The 26,825-nt window shown below is 38.8% G+C and overlaps 1 protein-coding gene across 1 annotated transcript in view; it reads left to right on the top strand.

The window, feature by feature from the left end:
• C29H8orf34 (chromosome 29 C8orf34 homolog) overlaps window positions 1-25,284 on the top strand; it is a 284,320-nt gene extending 259,036 nt beyond the window's left edge. Inside the window, 1 exon segment of the mRNA XM_072951848.1 lies at window positions 25,090-25,284. Within this exon segment, the coding sequence (XP_072807949.1) occupies window positions 25,090-25,217 (128 nt within the window). The 3' untranslated portion in view covers window positions 25,218-25,284.
• The last annotated feature ends 1,541 nt before the right edge of the window (window positions 25,285-26,825 follow it).

Below are 26,825 nucleotides of genomic sequence, written 5' to 3'. Positions count from 1 at the left end.
TTCTAGACTTCCTCCTACTCCTCCCAGCACACACGTGTGTAGACACATGAACACACACACACACACACACACACAATGTCATGACTTACGGTGGGCACTGAGTGAAGTCCATTTGACTGCCAGCCAGGAGAGGCCCTGCCTGAATTAGGACACAGGACAGCTAGAGGAAGCGTCTTAATGGGACCCAAAGCTGGTCTGGCTCACATATAATGGGTATTGACCAATACGAGCGCTTTAGTTCCTCACTTACCTAAACTATCAGTAGAACCACACACGCTATTAAATTTTGGGATTTAGAAGAGGCTGACTGAAAATCCCTCCTCTTCCTCTGGCTGCTTCCTGATGCCAGGTTCTGTGTGATTTGAGAAACAGGACAAGGTCATGAGCAGAAGGAGCAGTAAAGTTGGCTTCACAAAGACCTAGCCGAGGGCGAAAAGTCACTGCTTCGCATCCTACCATCCCATGTAGATCTTGGGTCTGGCCACCCGGGGGAATGTTCCAGTTCACAGAGCTAGCCCCTTCACTCACTCTCTGCCTCCCCTCCCACTGGTGCTGGTGAGAAAGAAAGAGAAGAGACACCCAACGCCCATGCAGGGAATTGTTGCTAGATCAGCCCGTCCCGTGTGAGAAATAGCAGTGGCCATTGCTCAGTTCCCGGGTGACACCACTTCACACCATGGACAGGAGGAAAGAGTGGGCCAAAGATCCAAGAGTGTTTAGGGCACACCCCCCTCATGGGAATGGAAATAGCCTGGACAGCAATCGTAATAGTAATCACTGACACTTTTTGATAGCTTATCTTCTTTGTGATTTATATCTATTTATCTTCTTGATGCTTATTTTCTTTTAAAAAAAACCCATTAAGTGAGTGCATTGTTAAATCCATTTTGCGGGTGGGGAGACTGATACTAGGAAATTGGAAACGGTTCCTGCATAGGGTTGGAAGTGGAGCTACTGAAGAGCACCCAGTAGTCTCTGCTTTTATGGCAAACTGAATGTTATAAATCAGCTCCCATAAATTATGGAAACCAAATAATCAAAGTAAGAGTATCTTATTAAGGACAGGTGGCAATTTGAAGAATCTGATAAAGCTTGGTAGAGAAAATACTAGCAGCTTGAATCAGTAGCGTAAGTTTGACAATTTCTTCTCCATGAAAAGAGCGCAGTTAATAGTTATAAAATGTCTCTAATTTTGTCTTTGTTGTCAAACCCATGAGCAATTTGTGCAAAGGCTGGAAGCCCTTTGAAGGGAGGGCATCTATACTTACTTTTGTATTGTCAGTTTCCAGAATATACTTAATAATGATTTTTTGAAGTGTTAACATTTTCTAAGAAAGTAAGCACTTCTTATAGAGTTCATTTTCATAGAGGGCCCCAGAAATAATTGTTTTCTCCAATGAGTCTAATCCAACCACTATCTACATAAGATTTCCTCTGGAATCAGTGCTAAGGCCCTTCTGTTATAATTAATTGAACACAATGTCTGAGGCTTCAAACTTCCCTAGCCTTCAATTCCCTTTATTGCTCTAGCTTTATTGCTTCTAGAACAACTATCTCTGTGTGTTCTCCCACTGGGAGCACTCTCACATAATTTAGCTCTCCCTTCCTAGAACTACAAGTGCTGAAAACTGGAAATGATCTTGTCTGGGGCATGTGAATATATGTGCTCATGAGAAATCAACTGAGCTGGGAATATCCACTCAGGCCATAACTTTAAACCCACCGTGAGCTAAGGAAAACAAGGCTCCATGGTAGGGTGAAGGCTGCATATGCTAACAGAGCCATTGTTTCCCCAAATTTCTGATTCTTATCCAAGCAAACTCACTCTGTTCTAATATATTATGTTGTCATAAGAAATGTGCAACATTACAATCTGGTGTATCTCTAAGTGTCTTTGGGGTATTCTTTGTTTCTCTGTCAATTTCTTGGCTTTTTCCTAGAAGTCAGATGGATATAAATACCTAAAGCAGAACTCCTTGGGAAATCTCTCCATGACCAGACTTGTGGGAAAGTTCAGGACCAGGTGGTATTCAAGAAATTATGATAATTCTCCTCAGATGCCCTTTAAACACACCAGCCTCCTAGAATATGAGAGGCATGGGGTCTGTGTCCTAGTTCTCTTAAAGCCAGGTCTGTTACTCCAGGTCTAGACACGCAGAGTGTGTGTGTATGTGTATATTTCTGATACTTCCGTAAGCAAAATTACTGCAGAACCTCTCCTGCTGTCCTTCAGTGAAACTTTACGTGTATATAATTTTGTTTGTGATCGCATAGCTTATGATCAACGTGTTACCGAACCGAACTTGGGTCTGCTCACCTGCCGATGCAGATTTGCTGACACTGGGTTGTGGGGAAGGAAAGTACAGCATTTACTTGCAGGGCACCAAGCAAAGAGTATGGGTGGCTCATGTTCAAAAGACCCAAACTCCCTGATGGCTTTCAGGGAAGGGTTTTAAAGGCAACTTTTGGGGTGGGGGCTGCAGGGCACATGACTTTCTTCTGATTGATTTGTGGTTAAGTAACAGGGTGATGCTTCAGGAATCAATCACAGCCTTCTGGTTCCAACCAGAGTGGGGTCTACACATATGTGGTCAGGATGCAGTCACCCTCGTCCACTTGGGGTGGGATGGGGGTCTTAGTTCCTGCAGAACAACTCAAAGATATGTGTCAAATTGTTCTGTACATCCTGTGAGTAGGAACTAGGACTCTTACCTCTGAACGACTGTCATTGCTTTTCTTGTCATTAATTGCTTTTTCTTTCTTTCTGCATTCCCTCACTTCCCTAATATGGGACTGTTCATACTGGGGCTCTTTGGAACTCAAGTTAAGGCCTAGGAGGATAAGCCTTTTTTACAAACAAGAAATGGGGGCATAGAAGGGCTTTTGTACCCAGCAGGGCCCGACAGGTTCCTGCTAGTTTTTATAAGGTCTTATGTTGTGTTTCTAAGAGTTCAGTCATGTGGGGATTTAGAAGAAATTTTCATGACATTCATTTGCTACAATGCCAGATTAGAGATTTCTTTTTAGACAGATAAGTTTAAATATTTCTTGGCTTTGAACCCTCACATTCACTCCTTCCACCACAGCATTAATGTGATTTAAAAAAAAAAAAACAAACTTCATTTTATCTCAAGCAGGAAAATGGAAATTTTTTTTTACAAGAACTTAATTATGGAAGACACATTCACAGATACGCACAAATCAAAATATGCCTTCTGATCCTGCAAAGAAGTTCATCTTGTCTCCCTTGGGGTCTGAAAAATGTAACCTCTCTGCTCTCTGTTTAAGTGCAAAGCTTTTGTGAGCCCCTTAAAAGACAAATTCTACTGCTGGCCTGGTCTTTTACAAATCTACCTAAATAGGTCAGGAAAAAGGTCTAATAGTAATCCAAGAAACCTGGAATTTGAAAGTTCTCAGATGACTGCAACTGTGAGCCTTTTGTCAACTCTTGTAGCTTAGCAGCCAACTCTGATTCTGTTCCAGAGAGTAGATTCTTGTCTCATCACAGAAAGAATGCAGAGATGAGATGCAGAGGTCAGGAAAGCAAATTGAGGATTTAATTGATAGGACTCTCTCAAGGGGAGAGCGGGAAGACTCAGGTGAGTAGCTGTGCTGAGTTTCTTTGTCAAGCTGGTTACTTGGGGTGTAAAAATTAATAAGCAGAATATTCATTGGGGAGGGAAAGGTTTGGGGTCATATTCCCTGATTTTCATCCCAGCTCCACCTTCCTAAGGAGAGGAAGGATTTTTGTCTTTATTTAGTCTAGATTGGAAGTGTCATGGCATTGGTGCATGATGGGTACTTCTAATCTACAAGGCTAATTTTATTGTAATGAGGGCATAATGAGCAAAAGGTTACATTCAGACACCAGAGAGTCCTGCCTTTTCCCATCTTTCTTTGTCTGCCTCCAGGACACTTACTGCCCCAATATGTGGTTTCCTATTAGTCTGGAGGTTCCTGCTTTTCTTTGTCTGCCCAAGGACCCCTGTTGTTTACAAGATGTGTGATTTCCTGCCGTTTGGCCCGTGCCCCCTTTTCTCTGCTCATATCTAGCTATCTGCCTGCTCTAACAACTCCACCAGTGAAACATCTGTGTACTTGATGCTTCTCTCATATTCCAATTAGTCATACAATTCTAATTAACTTTTTAAAAAAATTTTAATTAACTCTTTAACATAGGTTTTCTCCTTCCATCCAAACTGCCACCACCTTAGTCCATGCCTTCCCATCTCTTTTCTGGGTTTTTCAGAGTCGTCTTCAATCAGCGCTGATCCAAGTCCTCTTTCATGGAGTTGCCAGTAACATTCCTGAAAAAACCAATGCAAAACCAAAATCTAACCACATTACTTCTCTAAGAAACACTCTTAGCAACCTGTTGCCAATGCCCCTCGTACACCTGTAACAAAAAATTAAAACAACAAATGATTCCAGATGAATCTGACTTTTTCATTGAGAAGTTCTAGAAGATCAATGATCGCAACAGTGTAACTCTAGATTTGGGAAAAGCAACAAGGGGGAACCATCCCCAGGACCAGAACAGACTAGCGGGACAGGCAACCCAGAGGCTTTGGCTACTGTTAACAGGGCCTGGTCTAGTAATCACACATTGAGTGGCCCATCAGTGAAACCCTCGCCTGGCCTCTTAGTGCCATGGGACAAACTGGTCAAGAAATACCTCCCAAACCTTGGTAGAAATTAAGACCAAAAGGGAGGGGATCGTAAAAGAAAGAATGTTGCCCCCCATCGCATTATACAAGAATCAAGTCATGAGCCATGGCAGTCGCTGACCTACAACACATACACCCTGCAGGGACTTCAGGGTGAAGAGCAGGACGAGGCCCTCTGTGCTCTGGGAGACCTGGGAGAACTGGCCCTCTAATGGCTGGATATTTTCAGGAGAAAATGTTATGAACCCTGTTTCTTGCATCTTCCCCTACTTAGAAAAGCACTAAAAGCATTGAAAACCTAAGGTATCTGTTCCTCGAGAATAGTAGTCACCTTCTACCAAGAAATGTGCCTGACCGCATGTACCCTTCACCAAAATCCTTCTCCCTCCACCTCTTGGAATTTCTCCAAGCTTTCTAAAAGACTGTCTCCTGGGTTATGATCCTCAGGTTGACTTGAATAAAAATTTCCATTTCTTTCTAAACTTGACTGTTGATTTTTTTTTTCATGAACAGGGTTCTATGTAGACTGTTACGGGAAGTTTATTATCTGTTGAAGAAGAAAATAAAAGCCTAGTCTCCCAGCTAACTTAGAACATGGGCTCTGTTCACTGTTATTAGCTCAACACGATATTCTTGTTTATGAAAATAAATGCTTAGCATTCTAGGGATGCCCTCAACCAGTAAAACTGAATAATAACCCAAGGCTTAGTTAATCATCCTCCTTGTTTTCAAAGAGGATGTGAGGTCTTTTGGTATAGTGGAATAGACAAGATTTATTCCTTTTTGTTGGAAAGGAATTCTATACTTTTAACTTTATGCATTATTTATAGGGTGTTCTTACTTTTTATTTCCTTTGATTAAAATCAAATGAATAAATAGCTATTGAACTTCTTCTTGAGCACAGGACTGTGACATCATTTTCTGGTCTTGAATTAACCCTCATGGTGTCTGTGGAGCTGACTAGAAACAGTTCAAGGCAATGCAGCAGATCCACATGGGGAACAGTCATACTCAGGGAGCAAATGCCGTTTTAAAGCATTTTGAAAGTAATATAGTCCATTGAATGTGGTTTCATGTACTCACTGCGGTGATCCAATTACTGTTCTCTTTAGCAAAATCTATAGCTTTAGAGCTTATTAAATCATGTATTTTAGTAAAGCCTATTTCCGATTCTGATGCATTTTTCTTAATCAAGTTTGAATCTATCACCTCGCTTATTGAGTTCTGATTTTAATTGCTATGGTCATTTCAAGGACTCTGTTCAATGACAGAATATAAATTTAGAGACTATTCATTCCTCAGTGTCTTCTAAGACCTGGTGAGCTGATGAAAGGACCCTTCCTAGATAGTTTGGTAAACATTTATAACAACAGAAAAATGTTAGTCATACTTCTCTTCATGTACGTAAATGACCAGCCTCTTAAAACTTCATTTCTATTTCCCCTTCTCTCCCCAAAGCTGATGAGTTCGAGCAAAATCAATGCGAGATTCTTCTCAGCCTTGGGGGAAGGTGAAGAGGGTGTTCCTTTTTTTGTTTGTTTTAATAGATGCCCAGGGTACCAGAGGTGCTCAGAAAGGCTGATCCTTTCTGAGCTGATCCTCCACGTGTGGGTCAGAGGCCATTTCTTAATAAAAGTCCTCACGAGACAGGTATTCTCATGACATTCGTTGGTTGATTTTCTTCTGCCCAGAGCTTTATTCCCTTTATTCCTCTTCTTCCACTTTTTTGGAAGCCGCCTTCCAGGGTAGGCTCTTCTCTCAACACAGGTCATTGTCACAGTAGTGGCAGTGATGTGTTCCTATTAGGTGAGTAACCAACCAACTAATTGCATGAACTGTTTGTGGTATTTCCATAGTTGAGCATTTTCTTGTTATTCTTGCCCCTTAGATCTTCACGTATTCTTAGATTTCTAATTGCTGGTTTGTGTAATTGTCTTATGTGGGGTTTCCGAGTAATTTACTATTAGCTCTTATCTATGTTCCCTTTTATATGTATTCCCTTAGCGATCGCCTCCAACCTCATGTTTTCAACTGATATGTTATATTTAAGTGATTCTCAAAACTACAGTGTTTTGGGCTGAATTGTGTCCCCCTAAACTTGTATGTTGATGTCCCAGCTTCCAGAACCTGAGATTACAGCCACATTTAGAGAGAAGGTCTTAAAGGGGGTGATTAAGTTAAAATAAGGCTGTTAGGGTAGGAGTCTAATCCAGTAGGACTGGTCCTTATAACAAGAGGACTCAACATCAGGGTGCATGGAACAGACAAAAGGCCATTTAAGGACACAGCCGGAATGTGGTCATCTGCAAGTCTGAGAAAGAGCCCGCGGAGGAAACCAGTGCTGAGCTGTGGTCTGACAGTGCCCCCACCTCCAAAATTCACATGTTGAAATCCTAATCCCCCAGGTGATGGTATTAAGAAGCAGTAAATTTGGGAGGAATTAGGTCATAAAAGTAGACTCCTCATGAATGGGATTGATACCCTTAAAAAAGAGAGCACAGAGAACATGCTTTCCCCTTAGACCACATGAGGATGAGTAGGAAGTCAGCAGTCTGTAACCCAGAAGAGGGGGTTCACAAGAACCCAACCATGCTGGCATCCTGATCTTGAACTTCTGGCCTCCAGAACTGGGTAGTTATAGTTATAGCAGCCTAAATGGACCAAGACACCTGCTGACACTTTGATCTTGGACTTCTTATCTCTAGAACTGTAAAAAAAAAAAAAAAGCTGTTTCACCTCACTGAAGTAACTTAACCTCTCTGTGCCTTGGTTCTCTATTTTTTTAAATGGATATAATGCTTACTTCATAGGAACACTTTAGGGATTAAATGATACAAAATATTTACTCAAATGTGTGACATGTTAAAAGTGTCAACAATTGGCATCTACTTTTATTTTTAGTTTGTTCTTCTGGAATGTCTTTCTCCATCCCTATGTGGAAGTTTCCTGCCCATCTTACTAGACCTCATTCAAAGATTTCCTCCTCTCTGAAGTTCTCCCTAATTCCCCCCTCAGTCAGATGTGAGTTTTTCTTTCAAATTGCGTAACACTCTCGGTTCCTCTCAGGTGGTTTGCATGATGTTTGTGCCTAATGTCAATGTCAGAACGTCCTTAAGCTGTCCTCTCACAACCTGGGGTTATCTGACCATTGAGGGCAAGGCCCTCACAATGCATATGGAATTTCCCACGGTGCTCAGCACAGTCCTCACGCTTCATGGTCATTGTTGGGTTAAGGCCATCTGTAATTCAAAACTTGTGAAGGGTTTTTTCATATGAAATATATTAACTTAAATGTTCAAACTAAAAAATCCAGGAATTCTCTTACGACAATAACTATTTTTCTTTCCTTTCTTCTCTTAATAGTATAGATAATCTCACAAATTTTTGTGTGACTCTTTTGCATGAAATACATACATATCCATAAACAAAAGAGCTGTTTTTTTTTAAAATTTACTAGATATCTGGCTTTATTTCTAATGTTCAAAATAATTATTTAAATTGGAGGACAGTATGCACACTTACCTAGGCAAAAATACAATTTTGAAAAGTTAAGTAAACTTTCCTAGGTTGCTTAACAAGTGATTGGCAGAGCCAGATCACAACTGCAGGTCCATCTGACCCTAAAACCCGTCCCATTTCCAACCTTCATTATATTGCCTCTTGGCAAAATTCCTACATACTTCTGCACAGCATATGTAAAGGAAACAGCCTCGAGGCTAAAGGCTCAGTTTAACCTCTAAAAACAAACCAGTCAGAGGAGTGAGTGACAAAATAAAAACAAAAATGTGGTAATGCTTCCCAGGGCTCACAGTGATATTGTGTGGACATGGAGTGATTAAGTACCTGCATCCTATGAGAAAGGCCAAATTCACTCAGGGAACACAGGACTAATGTCTCCGCGTAGCCTTGGCTGAGGGCCAAGTTGCAAGAACTCCAACACAGTGGAGATACTGATTAAAAGCCATCTCTGAGTTGGGAGCATTGACTTTCGTTAGAGCATGTAGGAAGGGGACTGGCTTTCTTAGGATGGTAGCTTGGTAAATAAGATTAATATTGATAACATATCAAGCAAAATAGCTGAAGCTTGTGAATTGCTGGGTAAGTTATTACAACCATGTCTGTTTCTCTATAGCACGTGGAGTCTATGTATTGAAACATCTAAAATTCTTTTTGAGCAGTGTTCTGACTCTGGGATCCAATGGGATATAGCGTGTCTACTTCACAAGAAAGTCAGTTGGAAGTCTTATTTATGGTTCCGTATGCACGAATGAATAACACAGTACTGGAGTAAAGATACACTTGTGATGGGCACACTCTGACGGTGGAAGACAAACCCTTGTCCTTGAATGTTATGGACGCCAGGGGGCACCATGAAGTAGGCTCAACTGAGGAAGTGCACGTAAAAGTCCATCCGAGGAACTGTCCATTGGTGACTTTCTAAGCAGCTGAGACTGAACTCCCAGGAGAGCCACAGTCACCCGGTAGACATTTAGGCTTTCCCCGACACAGCAAATAAGTCACATCCAATTCTGGTGGTCCTAATTCCAATCCAAGTAAACCCAATGCTGTTTTCTCCTGGGGTTACAGGAGATGTGAAGAGGTTCTCATGCAAAAGACAAACCCATTAGAAACTGCCTCTTCCACTTAACTCAAAATGAAAAGTCTGCGTGGTTAGACAAGTGGTACAGACGGCACCTCTTGACTGGATGTCAAGCTGTCCAGTGACTGTGTATTCAACTAATTCCTTCTAGTGAGCAAACAGAAATGTGTTTATGTAAGGCGCTGTGCAGGTGAAGCTAAAATAAACCATTCTTATTTCACTTCACGAATACTATCTTTGTCTTGCAATGTTTTCTTGCAACATGTTATGTGCATAATACTACTTTAATGGCATAATTTAAACTTATGTGCTAAAAATATTCTGTAAGAACAGAGTTGTTTTATATTACACTTATACCACACAACTGATTCTTTTCTCTGTTGTACAGGCTTTTATTCCTTGCATATTCCTTCTTAAAATCCTTGGTTGATTCTTTATTGACTATGGGAAAATCTCCTTACCTTTTAAAATACATTTGTTTTTGGAGAGACATAAAATTCTTATTGGATTTCCAGTGTTGACCATGTAATATAGAGACAGTCCTACCATTTGAGTATCTCTTAACGATTATTCCTAAAACCAAGGAGAGAAACACACATACACACAACACAGACAAAATCAAAGACATTTGTAGACAGTTGGGGGAATGGTGTAAATAAAATAAACTCCTCACTTAATAGCCAAGAGTCAAGCCATTGTCTTAGTATATGTGCTGATGAAGCGAGCACAGAGTCAAGCCATTGTTTTAAAAGCTGATAAATCAAGTAATTAAACTGCATCTTTTTAATGTCATACATGCTAAATACCATGAACCAAGAAAGCAATATGATCAACTATCACACTGGCAGTGGTAAGAAGAAAGGAAAGGGAGGAGAATGGAGAGGTAGCAGTGTTAATGTCTCGGGCCCTCACAGTGGAGAGTCAGCTCATTCTATCAAAATAAATAAAAGATTAAATATATTATATTAAATTATAGTTAAAAAATAAGTGCTAAGTGTTCTAAAAACAGAAAGCAAACCTCCCACATTACAATAAGGTCATTGTACAAATTTACAAGGCACAAATGAGGGACACACCTAAAACAAGGTGACTCCAAAAAGTGGAAAATAAAAAAAAGATGGAAAAAGCATTTTAGGAAATGAGGAGAAAAGACCAACAGGCCACAATTTCACTATCAGACAAGTAGAATTCAGAGTGAAAGTACTGAATAAGTAAGAAAACTTTTTATAATAACGGGTACAATCTACTATCTAACTTTGATCAGTATCTAAGCACCAGTTATCAACAATCTAAATTTATGAAACAAATGCTGAGAAAGACAGAGAGAAATAAACTGAGCAAATCAAGATATTAAAAGAGCAGAGACCTTTGCTACTTATTTTTTGACAATGCAAGTGAAAAAGAAAGATAGAGAAGACCTAAGTCACATAATAAATAAGATAGATTTAAAAATTAAAAATTTTATGTATCTATATATATAATTCTGTAACCTAAAAACAGAGAACACATCTTTTTTTCAAATTTTCAAGAAGCATTAACATACACTGACCAAGTATCAGGCCATAAAGACAATCGCAGTAAATTACGAAGACTTACGGCACAGACAATATTCTCTGATTATATTTCAATTGATAGGATACTAATAAAAAAAGAGGATAAAACTCCATCTACTGAACAGCCTATCAAAATGTAAATGACAAAATACATAGAAAATAACCATAGTGAAAGCCAATCAGAGCTGTGTGTGCTCTTTTTGCAGTGCTTAAAGAAAAGCCGTAAATAATTACATTAATAAATAAGAACAATTAAAAAGATTCATAGATCAAACATTCAATTAAACTGGTTTGAAACATGATAACAAATAGAAGCAAGAGAGCATAGGGAAGACATTAAAAAAGTGAAAACAGACATTAATGGATAATGCAACAGAAAAGAGCCTCTTCTTTAAAAAATAATTAATCATGTAAGAAAATTCTTAGTTTATCTCATCAAGAAAAAAGGGGACATGTATAAAAATCAATGTAAGAATGGAAAAATAGCCAGAGATGGAGAAGAATTAGAGGCATTATGAATGAAAACTTTGTTCAACTCTAAGAAAATAAATTTGAAAGTCATGATAAATAATTTTCTGGGAAAATGTATCAGATTGAAATTGACAGGAAAAGTCCAATTTCCAAAGAAGAAATAATGTTAGCAAAAAAGTCCCTACTCATCTCCCCTAAAGCATCACAACCAGAGAGTTTGCTAAGAGAATTATACAAAACCTTTAAAGAGCAGAAAAGGGCAGCTATTTCAACTGTTGCAGTAGATGGACCAGAGCAGCTTCCAGTACTTTCTACAAAACCAGTGTAATGTTGATTCAGAAATTCAGAAGAAAAGCACATGAAGTTATTTACTGACATTAACTTAATAATCTGAAATATTAGCAAAGAGAATAGCAGCTGCCCAAGAGAAGTTCATACAAAGATTTTTATTTCTGGGAATATGATCATCTCCACAGACACTGAAAAGCATTTTTTCACTTTTGTGTTTATACTTGACTTTAAAAAAAAAGTCTTCAAAGAAAACAGGATAGAGACAAGCTGCTTTAACATAGTGAAGTATATACTTTACCTCAGCCTGAGGATGTTAGAAGCCTTTCCATGATAATCAAGAACAAGACAAGGATTTCGCTATCACCACCGTTACATAACATTGTTTTGGAAATAGTTTCTCGTATAATTGACAAAACGGAAAGAAGGGAAAACTGAAAAGGAGGCGGTAAGCACTTGCATTGTTTGCAAATAATACAGTGTGATACTTGTAAACCAGCAAATCTGAACATTAAAATCAAAGAATTCAATACAATTTCTGTGTACAAAATTAACATATAAATCTGTAGTTTTCTTACATATGAATAATACCCAGTAGAAAAGATAATGGAAGAAAATCTTATTCTTAACAGCAATCCAATATGTAAAATGCTGGGAAATAAGCTTAAGAAGAAATAAACAATGATTTTAATAATTTTAAGATCTTCCCAAACCCAGTAAGTGTATCCAATTTATATCAAAAGAAAGAAAGGAAGGAAGGAAGGAAGGAAGGAGTATACCCTGTTCTGAAACAGGAGGACCCAAAATTCCAAAGAAATAGATTTTTTCTAAATCAATCTATAAATGTAATGCAATATCAATGAAAACAAATGGCATCGTGTGTGTATTTTAAACCCCGCAAGGTGATGCGAAGTTTACATGGAAAAATACACAAATAGGAGCGGCATAGTGGTTTCGGAGTTTATCCTAATGGATATCAGCACATATACATTTACAGTAATGTGCTGGTATCACATGAACAGAGGCACAGAATAATGGAGCAGAAAAGAAATCCCAGAAACAGACTCATATGCATTTGGGGATATACTATTTGATAGCGATAACACTGGTATATCAGCAGACAAGAGTTGTATTTTTTTTTAATTTATGATAAAAATTTAGAAAAAAATTCTTATACCAAAATTCCAAATGGAACAAATATTTAAATGTATATGAAGTATGGGAGTATTTCTATATACATATACATGTACATATATATAACATGATAAACATACATGTGCATAAGTATGTGTGTGTGTGTGAATTTGTTGGACATGTATATACGTCAACTGAAAGAAAAATGAGCAACATGAAAGCTGTGAGTTCAAGTGTTTTATTCAAGATCTTGCTGAGGACTGTAGCCTGGGAGACAACCTTCTAATAGCTCTGAGCAGGTAGGGGAGAACCCAGTGCAGGTGTGATTTTGACTGGGGGATATGTGCGGTCAAGCACACATCTTGGTAAAAAGTCGCTAGTAATGAAGAACAAGTATCTTAGTTAATGATTTTACTGCTTTTTCTATGTATGAGAAGATGCAAGAATCTGGGTTCATTAAAATTTTTCCTAAGACATATTGAACTATCTTAGGGGCTTGCTTTTCCAAAGCACAGGGTGCCTCCTCCTGTTTTTGGTCCTGAATTCCTTTGAGGATACATTATTGGTCAGCAGCTGCTGTGGCTAATGACTTAATCCTCGTAGAACCGAAGGATGAGCAACATTCTTTGTTTTACATCTATATACACACACGCAGAGTGGGAAGACCTCTTAACATACGACTTTAAAAGCAGAACACATAAGATCGATACATTTGGTCCTAAAACGAAAAATAAGAATACAAGCCACTAATTCAGAAAAAAAGATCTGCTACCCATATAACAATAAAATGACCACTTTCATTATATGCAAATACTCCATAAACCCGTATTTTAAAATCTAACAACAGAATCAAGAAAAATGATAAAGAACAAGAGAAGGTAATGGGGAGATGAGTAGGCAAATTTTACCACATATTAAGCAGCAAATTATATAGTGTCTAGTAAATGACATGATGCTGTGAATATTACATATGACTTACAGCACTGTGGGTAAAAGAGAGTCAGGTGAGGGGACTGGGAGGCAGGAGGGTCCTGGGGAGGCTGCAGTACTACAGAGATGGCTTATTTGGAGTGGCCTTCACTGAAGAGGTAAAATTTGAGCAAAGACTTGAAGAGGGTGAAGTTAGCCACACAGATAGCTCCCTGGGAGAGGCAGAGCCGCCTGAGCAAGCTTCCTAAAGCGTGATCTCTCCTGGCATGTGTTCAAGGTGAGAAGGGGCTGGAGGCGCAGCAGAAGAGAGCAAGGGAAGGAGTGGCTGGAGCTGAGGCCGGAGGGGTAAGGGTGCAGGCGGGTGCATTATGGGGGGCTCTGGGAGTCACTGCAGGGAGGGACGATGGATTTAGGTGTTCAGTGGTTTGCTTCGGCCATGGGGTTTAAAAATGACAGTAGGGGGAGGGGATATGGCTCAGTGGCAGAGCACATGCTTAGCACGCAGGAGGGCCTGGGTTCAATTCCCAGTAACTCCATTAAAAAAAAAAAATTTTTTTTTTTTTAAAGAAAGGAATCACCTACAATTTTCCAGAACTTCACAAAGGCATGAAACCTCAAAAGGGCCAACAAAAGTCTTGCAAAATTAAAAAAACAAACAAACAAAAAAGAAAAAAACAAAACAAAGAGGCGAGATGGCAAAATCTTGGAACATCAAGTTAAAGAGGAAAACATAATATTAGAAAGAAAAGATAGATTCCTCACAGGATGATGATGGAGAGAATAATAACAGCAACAACAATAAGGAAACGAACAAATGTAGAAACATGAATACAAACGACTCTAAAAGTCAAATGAAGAGAAATACAAATTTGAACAATGGTAATAGACCATTGTCCTTCATCAGATTTACAAAGATTTTTTTAAATGATAAATGACGATGGCCAAGGAGTAGAGAAACAGACATTCTCTTACTTTTCTGCTGCAAATTTAATTGGTTTGATAGCACCTGGCAAAATAAAAAAATGTACCTTCATTTTGATTCTGCAGTTGCGCTTCTGTCATATCCTGTAGGTTTAGCAGAAAAGGTCCTAATTGTGTGTGTATATAGTTAAACACACACACATACACACACATACATGCACACATACACCAACATGAATACTAACTGTGTTAAAAAATGTTGGAGTGATTTGAAAAGTCTGTGAGTCTGAGATTGGTAAAGCAAGTTACAAAAATATACCCAATGGAATATTTTACAGTTGTAAGAAGTCATGATTACTGATGTAGTTGGATTTCTTTTTACCAGTTTTGCTGTGTGTGCACCTTCTTTTCACACTTTTCCTTTCCTTCTCTTTTTCCTCTTTTCCTTTTCTCTATTAAGTTAATCTAGTTTTCTTTATTACTCCCCCAGCACCCCATGAGTTTGGAAATCATCCATTCTATTTCTGTCCTTTTAATGGTTTCCCTTAAAATCTCCATTAGCCTTAAATGGTCTCCACTCTGCTCCAAATTACAAGTATTTGAGAACACATGATAGTAATCATCACTTCTTCCCCTGTTCCCTCTTTGTCTGCTATCCTTAAAACATACTTATGGTATAAATCAGATTGCCAATCGCTCCATTATTTTTCCCAACTTTGGGGTTCAAGTTTTCCTGTTTATTGCATATGTTGCAATTTCACGATAAGGGTACATTTCCATCTATGGTTAATCATTTATTTTAAATGTAAGCCCATCTTTGGTGGGATTTACTTACGTGGGACTCCCATGAACTTGGAATTCATTGTTGAATCATTTCTGCATACTTTTTGCATTCTTCCTGGGCCCTGAGAGCCAAACCAGATATGTTACCTCCTCCTTTCGAGTCTCCCAAACCACAGTCTAGCACAGATTCACACCTCACTCCTTCACAGATTATTGCCTGGGGTTTTAATTTCCATCTGTGCCTCTTAGCACTCCCTGAAAATATCAAATTTCTTAGACAGTAGGTAGAATTTTCTAGTTCCGATTTCATGGAAGTTGCATGTTCCCTTGAGCCCTCCAGGTTCACTCAGGGTCCTCTGTGATTTATCCTGTCCCCACTCCCACAACCCCTAGATGGTCTCTCCTGTCTCAGCTTCTGTCCTAAAGCCCCACTCCTCAAGGGCCTGTATCCAGATCCAGTGCCCTCGTGGCTAGAGTCTTTGGTTCCCATTCACTCCTCACTTACACATTGAAGAGATTTTTTTTTTCTTCTTCTTCTTTGGAACATGCCTACCTGGTTAGAATTGTTTTCTCACTCTCTTTTATTCAACATTTCTGAGTTTGGAAGGGGTGCCAACTGTGCAATTTCCATCTGCCACAGTGCCTGGAAATAAATGAAAGAGATGAAGATCTTTCAACACCTGAAAGCAGTAACGTCTTAAGGCAGAAATCTTAGTATGTTTCCTTGAAATCTAATTTTAATCCAAAAAATAGAAAAAAATAATGAAGAGAAAGGAACAAAGGAAGAACTATTTTACAAACTGAGGCAGCCAGTGACTTCTTGCCTAGATGATGGTGCAAGATAGAGTAAGAAATCACTTGTGAATGTCTGCTGCGAAAATTTATTAAGTACTTACTACGTGCCAGGCCCCGTATTACTCCCACTAGGCTCAGAATACTTAAGTAACTTGATAAATATCATACATCCAATTCAGTGTTCATGCTGAGATTCAACTTTTTCCATTTTAATGTTTATTCTCAAGCCTGGAAGTCTGCAGACATGTTCTGAGAATCCAACAACATATAAATATCAACCACAATAATTCACAACTGGAAATCATTTTTGTGGAATACACTTTTCTTCAGTCAGCCTTTCTGTAACTGAGCCTGAGAAGTGGTGTTTGGTTTGGTTTGGTTTGGTCTGGTTTTTTTGTTTTTTGATTTACAATGTTGTATTCATTTCTGGTGTACAGTATATTGAGTCAGTTATATATATATATGTGTGTGTGTATATATATATATACACATATTCTTTTTCATTATAGGTTACTACAAGCCATTGAATATAGTTCCCTGTGCTATACAGTAGGACCTAGTTTATCTATTCTGCATATAGTAGTTTGTATCTGCCAATCCCAAACTCCCAGTTTATCCTTCCTTCCCCTCTTTCCCCCTGGCAACCATAAGTTTGTTTTTGGTGTCTATGAGTCTCTTTCTGTTTTGTAAAGTTCATTTGCATCATTTTTTTTCAGATTCCACATATAAGTGATATCATATGATGTTTGTCTTTCTCTGTCTTACTTACTTCACTTAGTATAATAATCTCTAGGTCCTTCCATGTTGCTGCAAATGACATTATTTCATTCCTTTTTATGGCTGAGTAATATTCCATTGTGTGTATATGTGTGTGTGTGTGTGTGTGTGTATGACATCTTCTTTGTTCAGTCATCTGTCGATGGACATTTAGGTTATGTCCATGTATTGGCTATTGTAAAAAGTGCTGTTATGAATATTGGGTTGCATGTGTCTTTTCGGTTTAGAGTTTTCTCCAGGTATATGCCTAGGAGTGGGATTGCTGGAGCATATGGCAACGATGGACACATGGCTTTGAAAACCTCCTAACTGACCATTTTAAATTTTTTAAGGAACCTCCATACTGTTCCCCATAGTGGCTGCACCAGTTACATTCCCACCAACAGTGTAGAAGAATTCCTTTTACTCCACACCCTCTCCAGCATTTATTATTTTAGACTTTTTGATGATAGCCATTCTGACCAGTGTGAGGTGATACCTCCTGGTGGTTTTGATTTGCATTCTCTAACAATCAGCAATGTTGAGCATGTGCCTGCTGGCCATCTGGATGTCTTCTTTGGAGAGATGTCTATGAGAAGCCTTGACTGCAGGACAGAATGTCCTAAGACACTCTCAGGGACAAGAGAGAAGTATTTTCCCTGAAAATAAGTCTCTATTCATTCAAGTTTTAGAAACACACCCAGTGCCTCTCAGACTTGTTCCATGATGAGGTCACTGTGACAAGCTTTTATGGGCTTCTTGTTTTGTTTTCCCTGAGAATTTTTTTTTTTTTAAATCTAATCTTGTCTGTGCTGCAGTAGGTTGAAAATGGATTTTCTCACATCTCTTTTTGGGTAGGTAGGGAGCTCAGTTTCCCCAATGGCTGATCGGTTTGTTTACAGATCTCTCCGGAGGAAGGTCCTGTAGATGAGCCATCCCTGTCGGGGGGATGGGAACAGGGAGGGAGGAACAGCCCAGAGCCTCTCCACCCACCCACTCCGCCAGCTACTTCCTTACAGCTGAGATTCTTGCTTCACAGAAAGTTCAACCCTTGGGCGGCCCTGCCTTTCCCACTGTGGTCCAGCATATAAATTTCTCGAGGCCCATAGACGAGTTCTTAAGCATTTCATCTAATCTTGTATCTGAACTAAAATTTTCCTTTGTGGTCTTTCCTTCTGTGTCTGGTTTCCTTTTCATGTCATTGTCATTATCACCATAGCCTGCCTCTCCACTGTCCCTTTCTTAACCATGAAGATATTTGATAAGTTCCGGGGGAGATGTTTAAAAGGAAATAACTAAGATAAGTGAGGGTGTGGACTTATTTATGTGGGAAAACCGAGACAGGAAGGAGTCCTGTTGTTTAAGGCTCTCAAAGACCCTCTGTCCTCCAAGGCGTTTCAAGAATAAAAAGAAAGCCATTTTATTGGTGTAGTTATTGTTTTTGAGGATTTATACATTTTTTAGACAGGGATCACATGTCAATGATTTTTGTAGTGCTTATAACTTGCATTTTCAGTTCTTTTGTTTCTTTATTAGTTCTTCCCTCCCCCCACCAATACATGAGCTTTTCTGATATATGGAAGAAACGGGCTGTTTTGGACTGTCTGGGACTCTTACGCATAACAGTAAGTTTATGGTGATGAGCATCTGTGCGGACTGTGGCCAGGAATGATGGACACATGGCTTTGAAAACCTCCTAATTGACCATTTTAGTCACTGGGCCAACTGAACTGCAACTTCTCCAACTCTTCTGTAGTGAAGACAGAAAATACGGCACTAGACCCAGACTCCACTGGCCTCCCCAAAAGACACTCAGAACGACTCTGCCACGTAAGACATACAGCTGACAATCTGTCCAAACATAATTTCATTAAACTGCTGTATCTTGTAGACTCTCATCTATCACATTGATTCTCCTCTAAAAAGAGGAAACTGAAGCTTCGAGAAATATTTGCCCGACGTCACTAAGTCTGTAACACAACTGAAACCAAACTCAGGGCTTCTCAATCCAAATTCAACTTTTAACTTCCAAGAAAAAGATAAATGCTGATTTTGCTCTTATTAGAAATTCAGGCTGCCGAATCCAGTTGCATAGTATGTGCACTGCACAAAGGCCCCCAGTTGAGGAGAGGAGTCTGGCTGAAATTGCACTCTGTGTGCTCCTGTCCAAGCCTGGTGCCCTAAACTAATCTAGAGGACAGCTTCTACCAGAGAAGACAGTGATTGTTCATCTTAAAAGTACCCTCTGCTCTCTCAGCCATGTGCCCAAAGGCTCCTTTTTTTCCCAGAGGAAAATTGTATTTTTTCTCATCAAAGGGGCTTCATAGACTAGAATAAACCCTAGCTAGAACTCTGTAGAGAAGTCCCAGTTGAGAGGGAACTTTGAGGGTGGGTGGAGGGCAGCTGATAAATGTCATCTGCCAATTTCAGTCGATGACATAATCATCCTCCAGACTGAACTAATGAAACAGGTTCAATGCATGGATTTTTTTGTCTGAAGTACAGGGATTTTCTATCTCTTGAGACTGAAGCTGCTTTAGACAAAGGCTCCCAGATTTATGGCTATCCCAACCACCCCATTTTGCCCCTTTCTGTTCTTTCTCAGTCTTGCAAGGCTGCTTGAAGCTTGCTTGGCTATTTGAATTTTCCCACTGGTTAGGAATACATAATTTGAACGTTTCCCTCCCTTCTGGGTAAGTCAAGCTCTCTATTGCCCTAGCTACCAGGATCTAGTTTTCCACCTTCCTAATTATCTAACAAATAAATCCATGTTAAAGATTTGACAGATAATAATCAAGCAAGATGTTATCATTCCCATAGTTGAATCTTTTTGGGTAGTGCTAATTTTGAAGTGCCCATTCTTAAACGTTAGAAGTTAACCTAAGAGAACAAATCGCTGGTGCTAGAAGTATAGGCATCATCGTATGTGGTTGTGGTAGGCAGCCTTCTCAACAGGCTCCCAGTGACCCCCGCCTCTGGTATTTTCACCATGGTGCAATCGTCTCCCCTTGAGTGTGGACTGGACCTAGCAATTTTCTTCTAACAAATAGAATGCAGCAAAAGTGATGGGCTGTCACTTGTGAGTTAGCTTATAAAAGCCTGGCATTTTCTCTCAGGCTCAGCTTGTGTGCTTGCCCTGATGGAAGGGCCCACCTGGCAAGGAGCTGAGGGCTGCCTCTGGCCAACAGTCAGCAAGGCACTGTACCCCTCAGTCCAACATCTGACACGGAAGTGAATTCACCAATGCCTCATGAGTGACCTTGGAAGCTGATCCTGCCTGTGTCAAGCCTTGAGATCAACTACAGACCTGTCCAAGGCCTTAACTGCAGCCTCGTGAGGGACCCTACAGCAAAGGACTCAGCTAAGCTGGGATTCCTAAGAAATTGTGAGGTTATACATACATGTTGCTGCTGAGTTTCAGGGTTATTTGTTACGAAGCAGTACATAACTAGCACTGTGGGTACATAGGGAATATTTTGGTGAGCTTTTTCTGACATTTTATTATTTAAAAAGATGCTACCCCAGAGGTGGGGGAGTGGTGAGGGAAAATTCTTGGTTCAGATTAGGAAGTTTCAGATAGCTCTTCTGAGGCATATTAGAAATTAGAATTTAAACTAAGGCATATTTTCAGTGCTCTTATCCAGATTAGCTGAAATAAGATTGTTACTTTAGAACTGCATGTGAAAATTCAGATTATTGTTTATAGAAGGAAGATAAAAATTTGTAGAAAGAACAAAGAACTAATCATGTGGTCACAGAAAAATTATCTGGCCTTTTAGAAACTTCAATTGTCTTATGCTGCAAAATGGGGCAATCAGACTAGAAGATTTCTAAGAACCCCCTGGGTTTAAATTCTGTAGATGAAACAGAAGTCACACACACAAAAAATCTTTTTACTAAGAACCTAATTTTCTGTTTAGCATTTCTCTATGGACCATTTATTACCCTTGGGAATTCTGAGGGTCTCCTGAAATTAACAGATGCAAATATCAAAATCCATAAATCAAATAAATGAGATATTACATGACCAAAACCAGACCACTCGTGAAAGAGGATTACTTCTAACAAGACCTGGGAAAAAAATAAACACATAAAAGAAAATCCTTGTGCCTGTAGAGAGAGCCAAGAGTGCTTAGACAGTGGGAATGCTTAAGAAGCATGAATCATAAAACAAACAAACTATTGATAACAATGCATATTTCTGATAAAGGACCGACAGCCAGAATATACAGAGAACTCTTACAGCTCAGTCATAAGAAGACTAACAGCCCAATGAAAGCATTAGTAAAAGAGTTGAATACTTTTCCAAAAAAGATACGCTGATGGCAAATACACACAAGAAAAGATGCTTAATAACATGTAGTCATTGGAGAAATGTCCATTATAACCAGGTGAGAGGTCAGTTCATGCTCATTTGAATGTCTAAAGTTAAAAAGACTAAAAATATTCCAAGTGGTGATGATTTAGAACAGCTAACACTCACAGACTGATAATGGAAATGTAAAATGACACAGCCACTTTGGGAATCTCTTTGGCAGATTTTCAAAAAGAAAAATATCCATTCACCCCATGGTCTAGCAATCCTACTTCTACAAATTTAACCAGGAAAAATAAGTGTCTACGCAAATCTTTATTTCCGATAGTCAAAAGCTAGAAACAACTCAAAAGTCCATCAACAAATGAATGAATAAACAAAATGTGATATATCCATACAATAGACTACTACTCAGCCAGAAAAAATAGCAACGTATGGGCACATGCAAAATATTAGATGAATCTAGCATCTTTAAGTTGAAGGAAGGAAGTCAGGACCAAAAATTACATATGACATCATTCTATTAATATGAAATACTGAAAATGCAAACTAATGTAAAGTGACAAAAAGCGAATCAGTGGCCACCCAGAGCCAGTGTCAGCAAAAGGAATGGATAACAAAAGGACAGGGAAAAGCTTTCTAGGTGGTGGAGGTAAATATTTTGTATTTTGATTGTGACATATGGATTTGTCAAAGCTCTTTGGTTTATATATTTTAAATGGATATCATTTGCTGCATGTAAATTATACTTCAATAAAGTTACTTTTGAAAATGGCCTAAAGGTAGGATAAGAGTGGAAAAAATCATAAGCAGAAAATTCGGTGATTGAGTGGGGTTTCAAATGAAAGACTTTTTTTTAACAGGAAGTAAGATTGAAATGGATTAGGTTTTGAGCTTTGGAAAATGCTGCTCAACTTCCAGACCTAAGACAGAGGGCATTCTTTACTTGTCGCGTGCCTTTATGTGTAACTATATTCCACAGGTCCTGTTCTCACACCTAAACAAATTGAGGTTATTTCTCCTCCCTTGCTCCCTGATTTACTTTCTGCATAAAAGCCTATTCCTGAAGGACTTCAGTCTGTTCCAGACGTGGACGTTTGTTGTAAATGATTGAAGTCTTGGGCTTACCATTTCCAGCGTTAACAGTGAGAGACGTAATAAAGCCACCAGGAAAGACAGGTAATTTTCCAAGCACTTATGAGCTTAATGTTGGAGACAAAGAAGATAAATGACCAACATGTCACAAAGGGGAGACTAAGAAAAACAAGATATTAATGTCATCTCAGAGAGGAAGTCTTTTGAAGCTTGTCCAGAGGATTGGATCAGTAAGTGTACAGCACTCACCGTTGGCCAAGCAGAGTGTTGGGCTCTGGGAATTTGGAGATGATCCAGACATAGACCATGAGCTAAAAGAAGTCTTGTTTGCATTTTTATTCCCTGAGAAAACATCAGCTTGCCTCTTTCTTCAAATTATACCAAGCGCCATTAAGAACTGAACATTTTGAACAGACTCAGCCTTTAAACCTTGTTTAAAGGTTTGAGGGGTGAGGAGGGTTTGGAGGGGAGCACTGTGAATATTTTAGTACCTGTTTCTGCTTCATCATTACACTGCCTTTCTTCCTTCTAATATGTCTGGCTTCTTGGAAAACCTGCCTGATTTAAAACCTAGTTCTATACGAATGGTATTTAGACAGGAATAGCCAATTTCAAAATAACAGCTTTAGTACAAATAGAGCAATAGGGGCAGGTAATATTTTATCACTGCTTCTAGTTCACACTCAGTTCATAAAACTACTTGCTGTGAGAGCCAGCCTCTTAAGTCACTCGGATTCAATAGTGCTACTCACTGGGAGATCTTGAAAGAGTAGGGCTGAATTAATTAGGCAATGGAAAACCTTGCTGGGAATAATGCGGTTCCTATGTGCATCTGGATAGCTTTGATAGGCAGCCCTTACCAGGGAACAGGAGCTCCAATGTAAGCTAAGAGGCCCTGGGAGTCCTGACCATACAAAGCAAGCAAGATCGCTGCTTTTCTAACCTGGGACTTTGTAATTTTTTAATCAGTCAGTGGTTTAATGAGTTCTGAGTATGTTTTTAGCATTGAGTTAGACCCTGATGCACATTATGAAAGATTATAAAATATGAGTCTTGCTGTGAATGATCGTATGTGATTGGAATAAGTGACAAATGCCTTGGACCCCGGTTAAGGGGCACTGTCCTAACTAGGGCTAAGTTTGACCCTTCAAATCCATGTCAGATCATCATGAGCAAAGTTCAGGTCTGCAAAACCAGCTAATTAACTGTCACACGGTGCTTGAGCCCACTGGATCAACGTTACAAAATTGATCTACATTTTCTTTTCGCAAATGGAAAACATGTTGTAAGTGATATGTTCTGTAAGGAACTTAGAAATCAGAACTGGAAGACTGAACGTTGGTAGGCCAAATATATCTTATGCTCAGAAAAATTCTCATTTGAAATTAATATGCTCTACATTTTGAACAATGACCACACCACCTGGAACTTAGAAACAACTTGACAGATGTTTGTGGAATGTCAGAAACCTAATAATGAAACTTATTAATGAAATGACTGAAGAATAAAACTAGAAAATAAATAGCCTTATGAGAAAAAGAATAAAATCTGACTTCGTTTGATTCAGTCCAGCCATTTCATTATTCAAGAGCTTGAAAATAATGTAAGTGGAAAGAAACATAGATGACCACTAGACTACAAAAATCCTGGCCATTAGAATCACAGGGATTTTTAAAGTAGTCCTCTAATGACAGTTATACATTCACGACCCAAGAAACAAGCTAAAAAAAGTATGTGCTTGCATGTAGAATTCTTCATAAAAGGACTATTTCAAAGTCGTACTAAAACCAGGTGATGATATTTCAAATAACTGGAGACCATCCAGAGAAACTTTTAGCTAATCTTTAACTTGTAAAAAGATTTTTGAAGTAGACCCCTGTTAACAGATTATTTAGCTGGCTGGCAAACAGGTAAAGTACTTCTATATTTACTTCCATCTCAAGAAAAAAAGGAATATTTCAAAGTTTGGCTATTTATTTTCCTTGAAATCTGAAGTTCACATACAACCGCTTGATTCCAAAACGTTCTGCTATATAAAAACGCTTCTGATATTTTATCTTCTGAAAGGGGAGCATGTAAGACTGAAGTCACTTGTAATGGCTTCAAAGATAGAGATCATAAACACGTTCAATTTGTACAGTATAGATACTGCTTCAATGGGAATGAACGGGATGATTTATCAACAGCCACTTCCCTTTTGGTAACAGGACACCAAACACCATTCCCATGGCTTCGAATCTGAACTCTTTCTTGAGCGATACTTGCCCTTAATTTAAAAAAAAAAAAAAGTTGCCAGTCTCTTATCATATCATTCTTGTATCTGTTCACTTATTAAAGAAATTTGTTCTTACCAACACTAATAGAAAAATACCCATAGTGACAGCCACTTCTCTTGCTTATTTCCCCCGCTAATCAAGACAATAGATAGAATTTACCCTCGCTGGCATAGACCCTTACTGAGAAGAATAGGTGTGAATCAGAGAGAAAGCAGCAGGGTAGTAATTCGTTACAAAACCTATTCTATGTTAGTCGTCAGTCAAGTGACAGCTTCAACTATAGGGAAAAAACAGCACATTTGTAGATAAAGGGTAAGTTGTCATTTTTTAATCAAAATAATAGTTGTATAATTTAATAAAAAAAACTCTGTGCCTTAATAATAGCCTTCCGTGAAGGAGAATATTGTCTAAGCTTAATTGCCTGATGGGAAGTCACAATTTAAGAAAGCAAACGACTATTTCACTGATTAACTGTCATTAAGGTTAGTGTGTTTCCTTTACAAAGCCTTCCAGACGGAGAGCTATGTGACCTGTCCACGACACCTGACCGTCTTCTTTGGTTTTCGCTGCAGTGTTAAGAGAATCATTCAGGATGATTTTAGAGCATCATCACACGATACCCCTCAGTTCTAGTCTCTAGGACTTTCTCATGTTCTGCAATATGACTTTGAGTATTAAAAACAGATTTGGCAATATCGAATAGTTTGTATTTCTTTCTGAAAATACGTGAAGCATTGCAAAGAAAAACCTAAATACGTACGATGAGTACAATGGAAGGATACGTGTGTACTCAGTACTAATAAGTACAAGGGAAAAATCTATGTGTAGTGTGTTCTCAATTATTGTAATTATTGTAAGGAGTATTAAAATGTTTTCTTTTTTTGAATACAAAGAGGGAAAACGTCATGGAATTTCAGTTTGTAGTCTGCCTCCAAATACTATAAATCTTAAGTGTTAGTGGCAGAAATGTCTGTCTATTTTACTTACAGTATTTGTTTTTCTTTGAAAACACGGTGTGTGCTAAAGTATCTGGCTTGGGTTTTGCAGAATGGAAAAACGTAAATGAAACAAGAAAAAGAGCTAGTGGTGGTGAATGCAGCAGTGTGTAAATTAAATTCCCAATGACACAATTTGTGAGTTTCTTCTTTTTCAACAAGTAAGCTTGCGTGGATTAAGCTTTATTTTCGTGGAAACTTGGCACGGTCAGCAATTTGCTCATTTTATTTCGCTTCCAATATCTGCGTAGCTCTGAGCACTTAGACTTGGGTTTCTGTTATATGAATGTTTATTTGCAAGCAAAGTTAGCTAATGGCAGCTGCTGCTGAAGCCTGGCTGCTGGCATGCTTTTTTTCTTTTTTTTTTTTGGATAGAAATATACACTCATTTGGAGTTCTTGATAACAGTTTCTTCTCTTCTCCTTTGTACATAACTATGCCACTTAGTGTTTTTCAAAAAGACATCCAACTTTCCTAATCTTCATTTTTTTTGGATCATTTCTGAATAATGACTCTCTGTGCATCAAGGGCACAATGGAATGATCCAGGCTGCTATTTTTCTTGGAAGACAGTGGCATCCTCTACTGATTTATTTAATAGACAATCATGTCTCCAGGCCTGAAATAAGTACAAGTCATCAAAGGGTAAGATGACCTACTGAGTGATTTTACTCATAAATCTTCCTTGATATGAACGTTCAAGGATTTGAAAGTATGAGGCTTCAACTGTTCTGTAACTAAAAGGGCAATTTCAAAACTCTTCTAGCTCTTCAAAATCCAGGTTGAGGCATTTTGTAAGAACTTTGTAAATGCTAATGAACTAAATATTATCCATGCCTTTTCTGTTTTACTTAGAGAAAATGAAGTATCCAAAACCTACACTTTCTAGAATGAAGTACACGGTTCTCATTACTGTTCCATCAAACACAGAACCCTATTCCATCGATTTGTTGAGATCAGTCAATTCAGTCAACACTGAATAGCAGATTCCATATTCAATGTTTGATCACTTATAGGTCTCTATGTGTTTCCTTCTTTCTGTTCCGTGTTCCCGCTCTGCTTTCTGTCTCTCACTGTCCTTTTGGTGCTGTGGATGAGAAGTTAGACAACTGTTCTTTCACACTTGACCACCTGACCCGCGCTGAGAGGCTGCCCACTTGGCTCGCATGCATTCTTCCTACCCATGAATGCATCCGATTTGAGTCTATTCACTGACAGCCTTAACTCTTTAACTTCGCGCAGTTCTT

Source organism: Vicugna pacos, chromosome 29, assembly GCF_048564905.1.
Source record: "Vicugna pacos chromosome 29, VicPac4, whole genome shotgun sequence".
In the NCBI taxonomy this organism is placed as follows: Eukaryota; Metazoa; Chordata; class Mammalia; order Artiodactyla; family Camelidae; genus Vicugna; species Vicugna pacos.
This window is presented reverse-complemented; position numbering and strand designations above follow the sequence as displayed.